This window comes from Psittacula echo (assembly GCF_963264785.1).
Source record: "Psittacula echo genome assembly, chromosome: 4".
NCBI classification, from domain to species: domain Eukaryota; kingdom Metazoa; phylum Chordata; class Aves; order Psittaciformes; family Psittacidae; genus Psittacula; species Psittacula echo.
In genome coordinates, this window is record NC_137738.1 from 104850693 (window position 1) to 104867005 (window position 16313).

The 16313-nt window shown below is 42.5% G+C and overlaps 1 protein-coding gene across 1 annotated transcript in view; it reads left to right on the plus strand.

Annotated features, from left to right (window-relative positions):
• Positions 1–9301: 9301 nt before the first annotated feature.
• The window catches only part of TFAP2D (transcription factor AP-2 delta), a 53063-nt gene continuing 46051 nt past the window's right edge, over positions 9302–16313 (plus strand). Inside the window, exons 1-3 of the mRNA XM_080616141.1 lie at positions 9302–10837; positions 11778–12275; positions 15939–15999. Of these exons, the coding sequence (XP_080472267.1) occupies positions 10799–10837; positions 11778–12275; positions 15939–15999 (598 nt within the window). The 5' untranslated portion in view covers positions 9302–10798. The remainder of the gene's footprint in view (positions 10838–11777; positions 12276–15938; positions 16000–16313) is intronic.

Below are 16313 nucleotides of genomic sequence, written 5' to 3' on the forward strand. Positions count from 1 at the left end.
CAGAAGGCCAACTGCATCCTGGGTTGCATGACAAGTAGTGTGAACAGCAAAGTCGAGGAAGGGGATTCCCCTGTACTCTCATGAAGCCCCACCTGATGTACTGTGTCCAGCTCTGGGGCCCCCAGCATAAGAAGGACGTGTGAGGTGTCCTTGCCCATGTTAGGGGTTTGGAACTAGATGATGTTAAGGTCCTTTGCAACCCTAACTATTCTATAATTCTATGATGTGGAGCTGTTGGAGCAAGCCCAGAGGAGACCACAAAGATGCTCAGAGGTATGGAGCACCTCTTCTGTTGAGGTGACAGGTTGAGAGAGCTGTGGTTGTTCAGCCTGGAGGAGAGAAGGGTCTGGGGACATCTTATAGCAGCCTTTCAGTACTTAAGGGGGAAAAACCTCTTTAGCAGGGTCTGTAGTGATAGGACAAAGGGTAATGGTTTTGAACTACAAAAGGGTAGATTTAGACTAGATACACTGAAGAAATTTTTTACAATGAGGGTGGTAAGACACTGGCACAGGCTGCTCAGAGAGGTGGTAGATGCTTCAGCCATGGAAAAATTCAGGGTCAGGTTGGACAGGGCTCTGAGGCAACCTGTTCTAGTTGAAGATGTACCTGCTCATTGCAGGGTGGCGTGGACCAGATGACCTTTATAGGTCATCCCTTCCAACCCAAACTGCTCTGTGATTCTATGATATATAGCTTCTTTTTCTGTTGTAGAACTTCCTAGCCATAGGGAATATTTTCTTCTCTATTAATAGCCAGGCCAGTGTCATGCACTGTAGGATGAAAAATCAATGCTTATCATTATGAACAAAATTTATCTTCTGTTTAAACTAATCTTCAAGGATTGTTAATTTAGAGTCAGGGTTAAGGTTTCATGGAAAGTGAGTGCTTATACCAGCTGAGGGAAATATAACCTCTTCCTATGCACTTTCTGATGCATATTAATAACCAAAATAGTAATTTGGGGAGATAATAAATGTGAGTGCAAAGACTACACTGTGCACTTGCATATATGCAGGCAGATGAGATTGCTAACAATAACTCAGCACTTCCCATTGATGTAATGAAGAATTGCAAGTGCATAAGGAGTGTGCTGTTATATTTCAAAATAGCAGACCAGAAGTTCAGCTGATGCAAATGGGAGGTGAATCAATTATATTAACATAGCTGTGTTGATTCATCTAAATGAAGATACAAAATAGCTGTGCAAATTATTGCAAAACATCTCTATCATACATTCATAAAAGTGCATGAGGAAAATGTGCGATGTGTATATGTGTGATATATGTACAGAGAGAGGAACAGACAGAGTCTTTATTTATTGTTGCCACAATTTGTTTCATTAGGAAAGTAGAAAAGTATACCTGAGCATTGTTAATACCAACTTCTGTTTCTGGATGACTGATTATTGGTGCTAAATGCAATTTCTTGGGGGTTTTTTGGGGGGCTGTTTTTTTGTTTGGTTTGGTTTTTGTTTGGTTTGTTTGTTTGTTTGTTTTGGTCTGTTTGTTTTGCTTTACACTCAGAAATAAAATTAAGCATTTTTTTCAGTGTTTCAGATAAGCACTTTGCTTAGTCAGTAAGTGAGGTGAATGGGGTCAGTAAGCTATAGCCCATCATCTTTAAACTACTGAAAATATTGTACTTCAATTGCAGTCATTTTATTGTGCAATCAAAAATTGTTGATTGTTCATGTTTCGCTCACTAGTCTGCAAATAATAATTTCAGAACAGCCAGATGATACAAATGGAGTGAAATTACTGCTGAAAATCACACTTTAAGTCACAGTTTAGAAACTGAATAATTAAGCTGTCCACAGTGCTAGTATATATATGTACACATATATATAATAGTATTACTATACAGGAGGAGCGGAAGAAGTGAGTGAAGGAGGGAGGAAGGAAAGTGGAAGGAAGGTGGAAGGCAGGCAGGCAAGCAGAAGGAAGGAAGGGAGGGAGGGAGGGAGGGAGGAAGGGAGGGTGGGAGGGAGGAAGGGAGGGTGGGAGGAAGGGAAAAGGATTTTTTTCTCATCGTTCAGTATAATAAATATGTTTCAGCTTTCAGATCATGGAATTAACATTTTAAATTATTTTTAAAGATATTTTCTAGGTCAACATTGTTACATTATCATTTTCTTTTTTATTTTTTCTTGTATTTTAGGCACAATACATACCCAAATACTTGTTTGGAGCATTTTCCACAGCTCTTTGAATTCCAGGAAAAGGATTCCATTGACTTAAGACGATCTTTGGATCAGGTCCCTCATGCAAGAGAGTACTAGTCTTTTACCACCTGACCCCTCCAGCTTCATTAACATGCTCAGGCCCATAGAGGTCAAAGAGACAACTGGCTTATACAGGGATTACTGACATGAGCCAAGGATGCAGAATGGAGCTCACAGTGAGCTCTATCAGCACATTCATTATCAGTCCTCTAGTAGCTATTGTCAGGTTCTGAGTGATGTCTCCTCTATCAGAGATACCATTCGAGAATCAGATCCTGCAGACAAGATCTTATTTCTAGAAAGAATTAAAAAAAAAAAAAAAAAAAAAAATCTCCTTCTGCCAAATCAATTTTAATGCCCAATATTAAAGCAATAAAAACTTCAAAATCTCTTGATTTTATGCATGAGCCATTATAATCAATTGGGAAATTATAATATGGTTTTAAAGCATAAATACCTGTTCCCTCAGTGGAATCTTAGGTCTCTGAAGTAGCTTAATTCAGTTTTGGGGATGCATCTTATGTAAATGCCTGAATACTGAATCAATAAAAAATATATAGTGGTTTTTTTGCACCTACCCAGGATTCTTGGGTCAATACAAATTCCATTTTCAAATACATTAACAAATATATGTGCTCAGTGAAAATTATATATTACCTAACCTAAATACAGATTTATTTGAGCTATTCAGAGCAATTCCAGGCTCTTGAGGAAAGAATCTCTTTAAAATGTTAATACTATTACACCTCATTTTAAAGTGTTAAGGCTACAAATTAAGTGTAGGGGTAAAAAAATCCATGAAAATGTATATCCATGCAAACACGCAGGTGAAGAAAAAATGGAAGAAGTCACCAATACATGACTCATGAGCTGAGGACAAAGACATCAGCCTTGCTTTTGAATTTACTCTTTTAAGTTTGTGACAAAACCTTAATGCTATTTAAACATATAGTAGAACACAGCATTTAATTAGGTAAGGAAACTTGCTCACTATTACTGTCATTGCATAAGTATATGAGCACAGTAGTGTACACTCAATAATCCAAAGAACCTGACACTGTATTATTTATTGGAATGTCTGCATTAATTATGGATGATTCTAATATAAGGTACATCTTTAATACATCACAGTCTACAGATGTTTTCATTCTCTACTACCAGAGAGAAGTTTAATGGTAGGATTTTGCCTCATATATTGAAAGATATCCAGAAAATAATGTGGATAATGTCATCTTAGCCAGTTCATGATCAGGAGAATTTCTAAAATCCTAGTTTAGCTGGTTACATGTAGAGAGTTTGGTTTAAAATTGCCCTGTGGGGTAAGACTGACAAGAGGAAATAACCAAACAAAAAAAACACCACAAAACCCCACAACCTTTTAATTAAATGCATTGAGTAACTGTAAGATTTCCAGTTTTATCACCAGTGTTTTCACCTGAGCCGCAAAATACAAGGTTATGATGACAGTTGTCGGTGAACTTTGATGGCCTGATACAAAATCCTTGTCACATATGGATTTTTCTTGTTGCCTTAGTTGAGTATGGATATTATGCTACATCAATGAGTATGAATATCCCATACAGCTTCCTATAGTGGAATACAGTAGAATACTTCACAGTCCAGACTTTACAGAGCCAAGTGGAATTGTCAGAGAATAGTTCTCATAACTAAATTTTCCACTGCTCCATTCTGGTCCTGGGAAATATCTCAGCTGAAACCCACAGGCTTTTCCAGAAATCATTAGGTCTAAAAGGACTACTATGTTCAAGTGTCTGTATCATAAGAAGTGAAGCAAGTATTTGAACCAGGACTCCTGTTAATTTTCAAGTCACATTTTGAGGCTTTTCATCATCATGTGGTTTTCCAGAAACAGGTTTCATTCTGTTCTACTGCTAAACTGCTAACCTCACCCATTTCATGAACAGAGATAGCTATGTCTGTGTTTCCTTTTAACAGCTTCCCAGTGTGGCATTAATAGTGGAAATAACTTACAGCAGCAATATTGCTAGAGAAATCCTATGTGAAGTGGTTAGAAAATATAGTCAGAGCAAGAAAATACATTATCATAATTCAAAAAATTAAAAAAATGTTATGATAAAGATTCTTTAAGGGAGAATTTCTGGCTTCTGCTTTGATATAAACTTGAGTGCACAAAACATTATTGGATATCTGTGACTGCTTCCTTGCCCAAAATTAAAAAGCATCAATCACATACAGGCAAAGTGGAATTGACTGATGAGCTACTGAAGAAAGGCAAGACTCTGACATAGAAGAATAATTGTGATTACAACCAAATATCTCCTTTATGAACAGCAAAACACACAGAATGAGAGAAATTCAGCAAATCGTAGACAGGAAAAAGAAATTGTTTATTAAAGGATTCTCCAAAATTGTCATGATTCTGTTGCCCACAGCAGTAAATATCTTTAGATAGGCATATAATCAGAAAAGGATTTAAAGGTAAAAAAGATACATCAGGTAAAGAGAAAAGAGGTCTGAGAGGATTACTTAATGAAGGGAAGTGTAAGATATGTGAAAGAAGCCAAGTTGAGGAATGAAAGAACTGCACAAGACAGCAAAATAAATAAAGTAATAGGACACTTTTCAAGTACAGAAGAGGTCAATGGAAAAAAAATGGCCTCTAAGAGATGGAGTAACTGACAGAAAAAGTACCTTTTTTATTTCAAGAGAAAGCTGGAAGGAGGAAGGGAGGTTTTTCATTGTCTTGGAGTTTGCAGAACTGGAGAGAGGACAACTGCCACAGATAGTCATCATACTGAAAGAAATTAGGAACATGGCAGTAAAAGGCACTGGCAAAACCACAGTGTTATGTGAAGACTGAAAGGGAAGAAATCCCAAAAAGAGAAGAGTGAAGGCAACCTGTTTTTCTTGATGCAGGTGCCTAAAGTAGAGAGAAAAGGTGGGTAAACAGCTTGAAAACACAACGATGGCAATGAAATAAATGCCTTAAAGCAGAAGCGTGTAAAAGACCAAAATACACCAGAGGCTATTGTCAAGGAGGATCTGGTGGAGAGCCTCCACAGAGCAGGTATAGCCCCAGGAGCCATGTAAGAAGGGGCCCTAGGCAGCTTCCCCAGTAGGATCTCCTTGTCTCTACAAGCCTAAGCCAAGATAAGATGCTTTCTTAGGGTCTGTTTGGAGCAAAAGCAGATGCGATTTGACACACATCAGCTTGGGGAGCTGTTGAGAAACAGTCAGGAGAGGGAGAAATTATATAGCTGTTGAGTGGAGAGGATAAATTCCATGAGCAGCTCCATGTAAGAAGTAAACCTGCGGTTGTGCTACAGCGTGCTTAAAGGAGAAAGCAGGGAAGTCATCTCCGACACTTTTGTCACAAGAAGTAACAGGACATGGATAGGGACTACGGAGCTCAAAGCCCCATTTGGCCAGCAGTAGGCAGCAGTTATCAAGGAAGACAGAGACTAAAGAACATGGGCACAGAGGGAGGTGAACCAGGAAAAAGAGGGGAAGAAGGTGTCTCATTGACAGGCAGTCAATGGATCACCCTTACCACATGCCTGGAAAGTCATGTTGCAATGCAGTGGCCACAAACTCTGCTGTTCTGATCCTTGCACAGGCTGGTATGAAGGGCAGTCACTTCAAGTGAGCACTGGTCTGGTTTCCTGCAAGGCAGCATTGATCCATATTAACATGCTTGAAGCCATCTCACCTCTCCCTTTTTCTTTTACTCTGAGTGATGCCAGGCCCCTGGGTTAAAATATAGCTGTCCTTGAGTCTTCATGAAAGCCTCAGCAAGCAGGAAGTCTTGCTGCCATCAAAGGAATGACTGGAGACATCAGTTATCCACTTTAATTTTTGACTAATATATTCACAGCATTTTAATTGCTTGCAAATGCATTTTCTCTGTCCCATTATGTTGCCTTTCGGCTGTTGTGGTGAGGCAGAATACAAATTTGCAAGGAGGAGAAAACATAGTGGTGGCCATCAGAGAGGTTAGCTATTTTCAGAGAGAAGGGGAATGGGAAGGTATTTGTAGGACTGTCAGGTCTTGCATTTGAAGAAACCACCTCCAAAACTCCTCATACCCATTGTATGCAGCTACAGCCTGTGAACTCATGTCAAATCTTCCTCTCTCCTTTTTTTTCCTCCTTCGAAGACAAAAAGTAACTTTTACGCTCAAAATAATGATTCTTAAAGGGAAACAAGGGGAGGGAGGAGAATCTCACTAAGGTTTCTTTTTGTTTCCCTCTGAGAGTATAGCAGGCTTATTTATTTACCTGAAAGGGATTGCCTCCCTGTGTTTGGATGAGTGGAAAGGTAGGTACACAGAAAGGTTTGCCTGAAAATGAAGGTGGTTAGTGTGTAAGTGTGCATGGGGTTGCTACCAGCTGCCTCCCTCCAGCCAGCAGAGGTTTGAGCTTCTCCCAGGATTTTCCCTGCCTGAGGTGTTCAGGAAAGGGAGATGGAAGGGTGATGCCCATGTTCAGACTCACCCCCTCTGCTAGACAAGAGAGACGAGCTCAAGGGACGAGGGGAGCAGACGAAGAAGAAAAATATTTGCTGGGGCAGGATGGAGAAGACAAAGGATCTACAATAGATCTGCAAATAACAGGCAGGACGAGGTGGTGCATAAAAGTGACCCCAGGTCAGCTGAGTGTCCCCAAAGCTCACAGCACCCAAACTTTAGGAACTGGAGAGGACCAACAGGATGGAGAAGAGTATTAAGCACAAAACCTTTGTTGGCTCCTGAAGGAGAACTTCTCCTTGGCTCCTTCACAGAAAAAAGCATTGCAAAATATGGACCCTGCTCCAAGAATGTTCTGGCGCTGCTGACCCCAGCTGCCTGTAATGCCTTGAACTGTTCTTTAATCTCATTCAGACACAAGAAACTCCAGGAAAAGTCATCAGAAGTTTTGCTTCAGTAAAGACCAAGTTTTGGTGACTCTCAGCAGAAGGTTTTTTTTAGGAAATAAACAATTATTGGGCAACCAGCAAAATTCAGGAGCTAAGGCAGGAAGGAAGAATGAAAAAAAAAAAGTGATTTCAGGATCCTAAATGCTAGAAAACGTCTGTAAGTCGAACACCAGATGAGAGAGCTCTGTGAGTCCAGAGAGCTGCCCTCCTGTAGCAGTCAGACACCAAGCTCACACTCTGTCCCTGAGGCACTAGCCCCTTTGCATACTTCAGTGAACTACCACAGAAACTGAGATGCTCCCAGGGAGGGAGTTTTTGTTTTCTTGTGGTTTTCCCTCACATCCCCACCCTTTCCAGCAGCCCAGTCAGCTTTTTCTTAGACACCTTCAAATTATAAAAAAAAAAAAAAAAAAAAAAAAGAGACCCCCAAAGCCCCTCTCCGTAGTTTGGGAACAGAAGCAAACTTTAAACAGGGGATTAACAACGTGCCCAATCATAATAATACTCAACACAAAGTCTGTCTCCTCTGACCATTAGTTCATGGCACTGGTTGGAAAACCAGAAAGCTCCCAATTAACTTTCCGGAAAGATTTTCTTTGGGAGCAATTAATAAGTGTTTTGCAGTTTATTAATTGGGCTGGGGGCAAACGGTCTATACGAGTTCTTTAGGGTCTGTAAGCGAAGCTAACAGATGGAACTGACCAGTAATGTGCATCTGGCAAGCCGGGTTTCTTATCAACTTTCTTCCAAACAACCCCGGGTTTGGTGGCTTTGTTGTAGTTTGAAGCTCCGAGCTGGCTGGTGCTGTGGCTGTAGGTCTGCCTGAACGGCGTGGGGAGGAAGAATGGAGGGGCAGAGCTCGGAAAGAGGGGAGAGCTCTCCCAAGACGGGTCTCCTGCAGCGGGGTTATCCCCTGGCAGCTTGGGAAGAGATGAGGAAGACATCAGCCCCTCACCCTGCATGTCCACAGCAGTGATAACGGCACCCACAAGACTCAAAAGAAGTGAGTCTGCAGCCAAATCCTTTTCCCGCCTCTCCCACACTTGTAATTTTCTGGAGAAAAAAAAAAAAAAAAAGGAGGGTTTTGGGGGAGAAGAGGTAGACTGACAAAGAATCTCGTGGAGGTGGCTCTCGGGGGCTCCCGATCCTGCCCTCTCGTTGCGGTTGCCCCTTTCATGCGGGGAGATGGGCTTACTTGATGTCGACGGAAACACCCCCTCCATAAAAAACACCAAAACCAAGACCCAGACGAGACTAAAGTAACACTGAGCAAATGACCCGCTGGGGAAAATCCGCCGGGCTGGGGGGTGCGGTGAGCTGGCTGGGGTGGGTGGGTGCCTTCCCCGTTGCAGACAAGGAGCCCCCCGCTCAGTCAGGAGGGGGGCTCAAGGTGTGCGAACTTGGTTTTGTTAGGTATAAACCGTCCTGCTCGAGCTGGCGGCGCACATGGTGCTCGCTGGCTCCAGCAGGGAGTTGTGAAGGGTAGAGTCTGCCCATTTCTATGTGTTGTGGGGTGGTGGGGTTTTTATTATTCTCTCAACTACCAAAATCTTGAGGAGTCCAAACAAAATTGGAACTTGGAAGAGTTCCTAGAATTTTCACGAATATGTATTGGGGAGAAATATTTCTATTTCATTAAAAGTATTAGAACCGTAGGGAATCCCACCTCCCTTCCCTCTTTCCTTTCTCTTTTCTTTCCTTTCTTCCTTCTTGCCTTCCTTCTTTTCTTCCTTCTTCTTCCACTTTTTCTTCGCTTTCCCCTTTTCCTTCCCTTTCCACTTCTCCTTACCCTTTCCTCCTTCCTTCCCCCTTTTCCTTTCTTCTTCCTTCCTCCCTTTCTTCCTTTCTTCCTCTTTCCTCCTTTTTCTTTTCCTTCTTTCCTCCCTCCCTTTCCTCCTTCCTTCTGCTTTCCTCCTTTTCCTTTTCCTTCTTCCCTTTCAGTTGCCCCCCTACTTCCCGCCCCCGGCAGGAAGGGCCGGGGCTCGGGGGCAGCGCAAGCGCTGGGGAGGGGCCGTTCCCCCCCGCCCTGCCCCGCTGCTCCCAAGGCGGTTCTGCTGCCGCCGTGCGCCTTTGTCCCCTCGCGAGGAAGCGGCTGAGCGGCAGCTCGCGGACGCGGCCCGGGGGGACACCAGTGAACCCTCCCAAACCCGGACCTGGGAGGTCGGAAGGGGAAGGAGACGGGGGGAGAGCCTCCCGCCTCTTCGCCTGCGGCTCGTTATTAAGACACCTTCGCAGCTTAAACGCTTAAAAGCGACCCAAATTAAACGGCAATTAAAAGCGAGTTACACCCTCTCCTATCTCCAGGCTGCTCGGCTGGGGAAGCCAGCCATCAGCAGAGCCACCCCGCCGGGAAATGCCATCATCTGGGCTGACATCGTCCCGGGGGGCGTAGGGACCCCCCGGCCGGAGCTCCCGATCACCTCTGGGGCTGGAGAGCCACGACCAGAGGGGGAGAGGGCCCGGGGTGGGCAGAGAGGGCTTATCCCAGAGTGGGCGACACCTCGGACCGGTGTCCCCAAAGAAATAAATACAGAAATAACGTACCCCTCCAGCTTCTCACCCCAGGGCTGCTCAGCCCCCCTGCACTGCCACCACCACCACCATACATCGGCACCTGGAAATGTCGAAACAGCTACCAGTGGTCCTTAGCTCATACGTTCCCTTCCCTATTTTTCCTTCTTCTTTTACAGATGTAATTCCATAGATCTATATGTATTTTCTGTATAATTCCATATGTCACTGCAGTGATACTTTGTGGTCTCACCCTAGGTTTATGTTTGAAAACGCTATTTAAAGAAGCCTGTAAGATAGCATATTAGGAAGCTTTAAAAGCAGGTTGGAGTGTGGGGTGGACTTAAATTCGATGTAAATGCAAGGGTAAAAAAAAAAAAAAATCAAAACCCCAAACAAACCACATCGTTTTCATTTAGAAAAAAAAAAATACAGTTAAACAGACACACATACAAATGTGCAATCTTAGATTCTGATCAGTATTTAAAAGCAGTATAATCAACAGGAAGGAGCACTTACCTATTGAAAAGGATGGTTTAATGATATATATTAGTATATATTAGCTTTATGTCTTCCCAATAAAATGTACACAAAATACCCCTTTCGATCAGATTAGCTCCCATATTAGCCTGGTTAAGAAAAAGCATTCTAAAGAGTGGAGGAAAAAATGTATAAAAATGTTGAAAGAACCTACAGTTCCTTATTAGGCGAAGATACAATATTTATTCCTTGTCTCCTGGGATGAAGCTCCTCTATCTATTGTCCTCCCAGTTCTCAGTGCTGATGCTTAATTTTCAAAACTTCTATATTACCAAGGGACCTACGACATCAGCCAAAGAAATACCCAGCAAGTACAAAATCTGATCCAGGGAGCAGCTTTTGTGCAGAGGGAAAATTTTGTTCCTACAGGTTTTTAAGGAGGTGCATGGAAAAGCGAGAGATCTGATCTATGCAGATACATTGCAAATTCTCTCTCTCTGTAGAGATTTTTTTCTAAAAAAAAAAAAATTGGGAAAGTACACGAACTTTGGATTTTTCAAATTTTTCCTTTTTTTTTTTTTTTTTTTTTTTTTTTTTAATTTGGAGAGGGGAATTTTATCCAGGGGGTTTGTGGGGTTTTTTCATTTCTTTTTTTTTTTTTTTTTTTTTTTTTCGGAGAACCAAAAAATGTCAACTACCTTTCCAGGTCTCGTCCACGATGCAGAGGTATTTTGTGTGTGTGAGTGTGTGCGGATGTGTGTGTGTGCGCGCGTGTGTGGATGTGTGTGCGCGCGTGTGTGCATATGTGTCTGTGGATGTGCCTGTGTGGTTGTTTCCATCTTTTTTTTTTTTTAAATCCATATTGGACCGTTACATTTAATTATAATCCGGCTTCAGAGATAACTTAAAGAAGTATAGAGAGAAAATTCGTTATGACATCTGTCGCCAGAAAGGGCAACTCATTACCACGTTAAAACCGTTGCCAGAACGAAAATCAGAATAATACCCCTAATAATATAATGAAGTGGAGAGAAATCACCACCAGCTCGCCAGGAATGGGGAGTTCTCACTAAAAAGCAGGACTCTCCTTTCTTTCGAAACGCAGGAAAAAGGGGGGGGGGGGAGAATTTTGGATCTGATTCGTTATTTTAAAAAGAAAGAAAAATAGGGGTTCAAAAAAAAAAAAAAAAAAAAAAGAAGGGAAGGAAGGAAGAAAGGACCAAGCAGGCGGCAAAGATTTCTCAATGTGTAACGCTGTAACATAGGGACGGGACTTGTGTGTATTCTCGGTAGTTTCCTCTGTTTGATGACTTTTTTGTGTGTCAGCCCCAGATATTACAGCTGTGATCAGGAGGTGGATGGATAGACGGATGGCTGGACAGATAGATAAATAGAGAGGGTTTCTTTTTTTTATTTCAGTGCCTGGATTTCTTTTGCTTGATGGTATTAAGGGCAGGCTGGGCTATTTACGATTTTTTGAACAGACCTTTATGGCACTAGCCCAAGGTAGGAAAGGCTCTTTTGTTGCTGGGGTTGCCGCTCGCAGGCTGAGAGACTTCTGCAGGGGGAGAAGCTATGCAGGACAGCGTGCTTGGAAGACGCGTACCCGGGGGTTTCAATGACAAACCTCCAGTTTTGGGGTCTTCTTTTCACTTCTTCCTTTCAGATACGTCATGACGGATCAAACAGTTACCGTTTGATGCAGCTTGGATGCCTGGAGTCTGTGGCCAACTCGACCGTCGCCTACTCCTCCTCATCTCCTCTCACTTACTCCACCACGGGCACCGAGTTCGCCTCCCCGTACTTCTCCACTAACCACCAGTACACCCCACTGCACCACCAGTCCTTCCACTACGAGTTCCAACACAGCCACCCGGCAGTCAACCCCGACGCTTACTCCTTGAACTCTCTCCATCACTCCCAGCAATACTACCAGCAGATCCACCATGGGGAACCCACTGATTTCATCAACCTGCACAATGCGCGGGCACTCAAGTCCTCTTGCTTGGACGAGCAGAGGAGAGAGCTGGGGTGCTTAGATGCTTACCGCCGCCACGACCTGTCTCTTATGAGCCATGGATCCCAATATGGGATGCATCCAGATCAAAGACTCCTGCCAGGACCAAGCCTCGGGCTTGCAGCCTCGGGAGCAGACGATTTGCAGGTAAATAGCATGCGATCTCCTTTCGAGGCACCTGCGTCTCCCCTCCCCCTGCCCTGGTCCCCCCCTCACCCTCCCCGTTTTCCTCTGCTCAGAATAGCTCACACAAAGGAGGGAAGATTCAGCCAAAACCCGACCCGAAGGCCGTCTCTTCCAGGATAGTAGCAACAAAAAATATGTGGGGAAAAAAGGCAAGTTGTCTTTCTTGCCCCCCCAGAAAAACCACAAAAAAAACCCCAAACCCAAGCAAACAAAAAATCCAAACAAAACCCCAACCCAAACAAACCGTAAAACAAAAAACTCTCGCCTGATTTCCCCGTGTGTATCGTGTCTCCGTTGTGGCTGAGACCGTGGGACTCACCCGAAGGTCTAGGGTTCGTATGCCAGCCCTCACCAAAGTCCCACAGCAAGCAAAATCCCAACCAAACTCAACTCAGCCCAAACCCAATCCATCTTCTCGCTTTTCCTAAACTTTTCCTTTCTTTCCGCTGCTTAAACAGCTCTCCCCGACAGAGCAGGTAAATGTGCTAAGGAAGGGAGGGAGTAGGACAAAGATGGGGGGGGGGGGGGAAGTAAAAAGGCAGGACAAAGAAATAAATCTGTTTTCCGACGCACATACAAAGGCAAACCTTCCGCTGGACTCCGAGGTATGAGGCAGGGAAGAAACAAACGGGAGTAAACGTTCGTCAGAAATACTCAGTATGATAAAAATCCCTGGCGATATCCGTTCTAGATGCTAATAGGGAGAGAAGTACAAGCAGATAACGCTGAATTCATCTGTCTGTGTGCCTAATCAGTCATCTATACCCCCCTAACAATCATCTGGACCCACTAAAAAAATATAGCCTATTTCTATGTATCATAACCTCGGCTTTGTTCGCTCAGAAATCTTTTCCCCCGCACTAAAAATTCACCTCCGGTAAATTAAGCTGATTGCTTAAATGAAATTTGTTTCCGAAATTGCAAACAACGCCCTCCTGTATCTAACACCCATTTCGGGAAGTCCCGCAAATCAAAAGCAAACCTTCCTTCTCCCGACGAGCTGAGGAGCTAAAGTCTTCCCTTCCCGCCAGCAGGGAGAGGCTAGCGGGACCATATTTGCTGTACTTACTTTTCCCCCAAATCTCACTCCCGGTCTTACAAAGCTCCCCATGTTGGTCTGTCCAAATAGACGTAGCAGTCAAAGGCTCGAAAGAAAAACAAACCCGAAGTTTGTAAAACTGAGGTTTATTTTCTTAACTTCGACACACACACACCCCAAAACAAACAAACAAAAATATAGGAAAAGTAAAAAATATCAATTTATATCGGAGAAAAGAAATCCCCCGACTTCTTTCCTTTTTTTTTTTTTTTTTTTTTATATGCAGGAAAATAACCCAACAACCCCAAAACAAAGAACGTTATCTTTTCTATCTCTAAGGAGGAAACCCTAACTATTTAAACCTAGTTTTCTCCATTAGAATTCACCATACCATTTTATCCTCTCTGACCATTTTTTTGTTTACATTTTTCACAAGGATCTCCTTATGTTACCCCCCTAAAAAAAAAAAAAAAAGAAAAAAAGAAAGAAAATCTGCCATTCATTGCTCAGCCCAACTAAAACCTATTTACTCCTTTTTATAATCACGTCTGCTGCTGATTTTTTTGTATCTGTACAAATTTTTTTTCTTTGGCAGGCACAAAGCCTTGTATTTTTCAAAAGAGGGGATTAGAAACGTTTGCAAGACAGCAGACAATGCCTAAATCCCGGGCAAAAAAGCACCATAGTTTATCCAATTTTCGACTTAGTGCCATTCAACTGGTCATTTATGCAATGTCATCCGACCAAACAACATGTTTCCCTTAAAGGAAAAAAAAAAAAAAAAAAAAAAAAGAAAAAAAAAGAAAAAAGTTGGTTAAGCTGCTAGAGGCATATTCCTTTTTTATTTATTTAAAGAAGAAAGAAATCAACAGCTTTTATTTGGAAAATACTAAATTTTCGATCACAGTTTATTCGAAAGTGAAAGACTTGGGTCTTTGTACTTCATCTTTGCTTTATTTTTCCTTCTCCCTCTTTCTCCAAGCAGAAGAGGGAGTGTACTCAGGAATCGAAAAGCCTGAGCAGTGATAAATTGAAAGTATTAATATTGTCGTTCTGATTTGGATGATTCCGAGCAAGCTTGGACTCTTGCGAATATCACCTTGTGTTTAGAGGGAAGCCTTTTGGTGGCGAGCAGAAACAGGACTGTCAACAAACACTTTTAAACCCAAAATGAGATCTACCCAGTCCCCTTAGTCTTTCTTTTTAAAACGTTCATCAGCATATGCCTCATTTCAAATGCAACAAATGTAAATATACTTTTCCCTGCACAGAATTTTAAGTGAATGTCCAATAGTTTCGAGGGCGGTTTAAGTCAGCCTAACAGATGCAAACAGTCTTGGAGCTGGAGTGGCATCTTTCAGTGCCCTAAAAAGATTTTCCATGGGCAACAAAGAAAACTGTCACACCTTTTCCCATCACCGCTTTAATTTATGCTCAGTCGCCAAGTTTTTTTCATATTGATTTCATAATCACTTTAAGGCAGAACACTTAAAATAAAAAAGAGCCTTGAAAAGGAAGGTCTTACAAGGCCAGGGCCAATATGGTGAAAGTGGGGGAGAGAGCCAGGACTGTAAAGATTGTTTTGTAAAGTGAGGTTTTTATTATGCACCGACTCTCTCCGCATTTACTTAACTCTTCACGGGCTGTTGAATAGGTTAACACCCTTAAAGGCCTCTTTCATGTCCAATACCTCGTTTGTTTGTAGAGGAAAATGCGTCTTTAACACATTTCCACTGGGCAAAGATTTAGGTTTGGTTTGTTGTGTTTTTTTAACCCCAACATAAGGAAAAACCCAAAGAAAACCCAACCCTTTCAAGTCTTTTATCATTTCAATAAAAATATTTATTAAGGAAGGCGTAGATCCCCAGATAATCAGACTTGTAACAGGAGAATAAAGAAGTGAGATCTCTTCGGATGTGCACCAGAAGCCTCGGGCAAGTTTTTGGATGGTTCTTCACCCCACGCTCACACATGGGTGCCTCTGTGTGTGTGTGCACAGATGCATATTCACCCCCACCTATGTGCGGACACACACATTGTTACAACACCCTGACGGCTCTGTGTCGCCGGCAAAGCCTAATAGGTCTTCTGTTGTTTGTGTTCTTTGTCTACTTCTGTGCGCACTTTGTAAGTTGGTGTCTACGTGTCACGAAACATTTATATGAATTTAGCTGCATGCGTATATAAAAATATACAGCTAAACATACAAAAATACTATATAAAAGTGTATTTTTAATTTTGTGCGGAGAACTGTGGAGCGGAAACACACTTTCCTTAGGAGGACTTTTTTGTCTCTCTTCCCTGCCACGGGACTGTGGCTTTAAGTCTCCATATCAGGAGAAACTCGTATTTAAATGTCAATGAAAGTGCTAATTATTTCACATTTCAGGGGTTAGGGACAGGCTGCGGGACGGTGGTGGGATATCCCCAGAGCACTTGAGGTCCAGGAGGGTAACTGTGGTTTTCCACCTCACCTTAACTATTGTTCCTGAGCGAATCGTGTAACAAAGCAAAAGCTGTGATCTTTCGGTGGGTTTCTGATTTCTTTCTTTCTTTTCTCTCTTTTTTCTCCCTCATTACTTTAGAGCTCAGTGGAGGCCCAGTGTGGACTTGTACTGAACGGGCAAGGAGGTGTGATAAGAAGAGGTAAGAGGTTACTTGCATCTATCCGTTTTTGTTAACATAACCCCCTCTCTCTACTTTCCCCACTGCTTAGCGTAGTTTGGGTTTACTACCAAAAAAGTGATTATTTACTGCTGAAACAGTGATAATTTGATGTTTGACAGAAGTAGGTTCAAACTACTTTATAGCACTTCACATTTCTCACTCCATTTGCACTTTACAACCCAGACCTTTCCTAACTCGTTTTATCACTCCTCATTTAGCTGAGTTGATACCTGGGAGTTTCAAAAGCGTGTTCTCTGGTACCGGGCTGTTAAATCCTCAGTTTGATCTCGAGT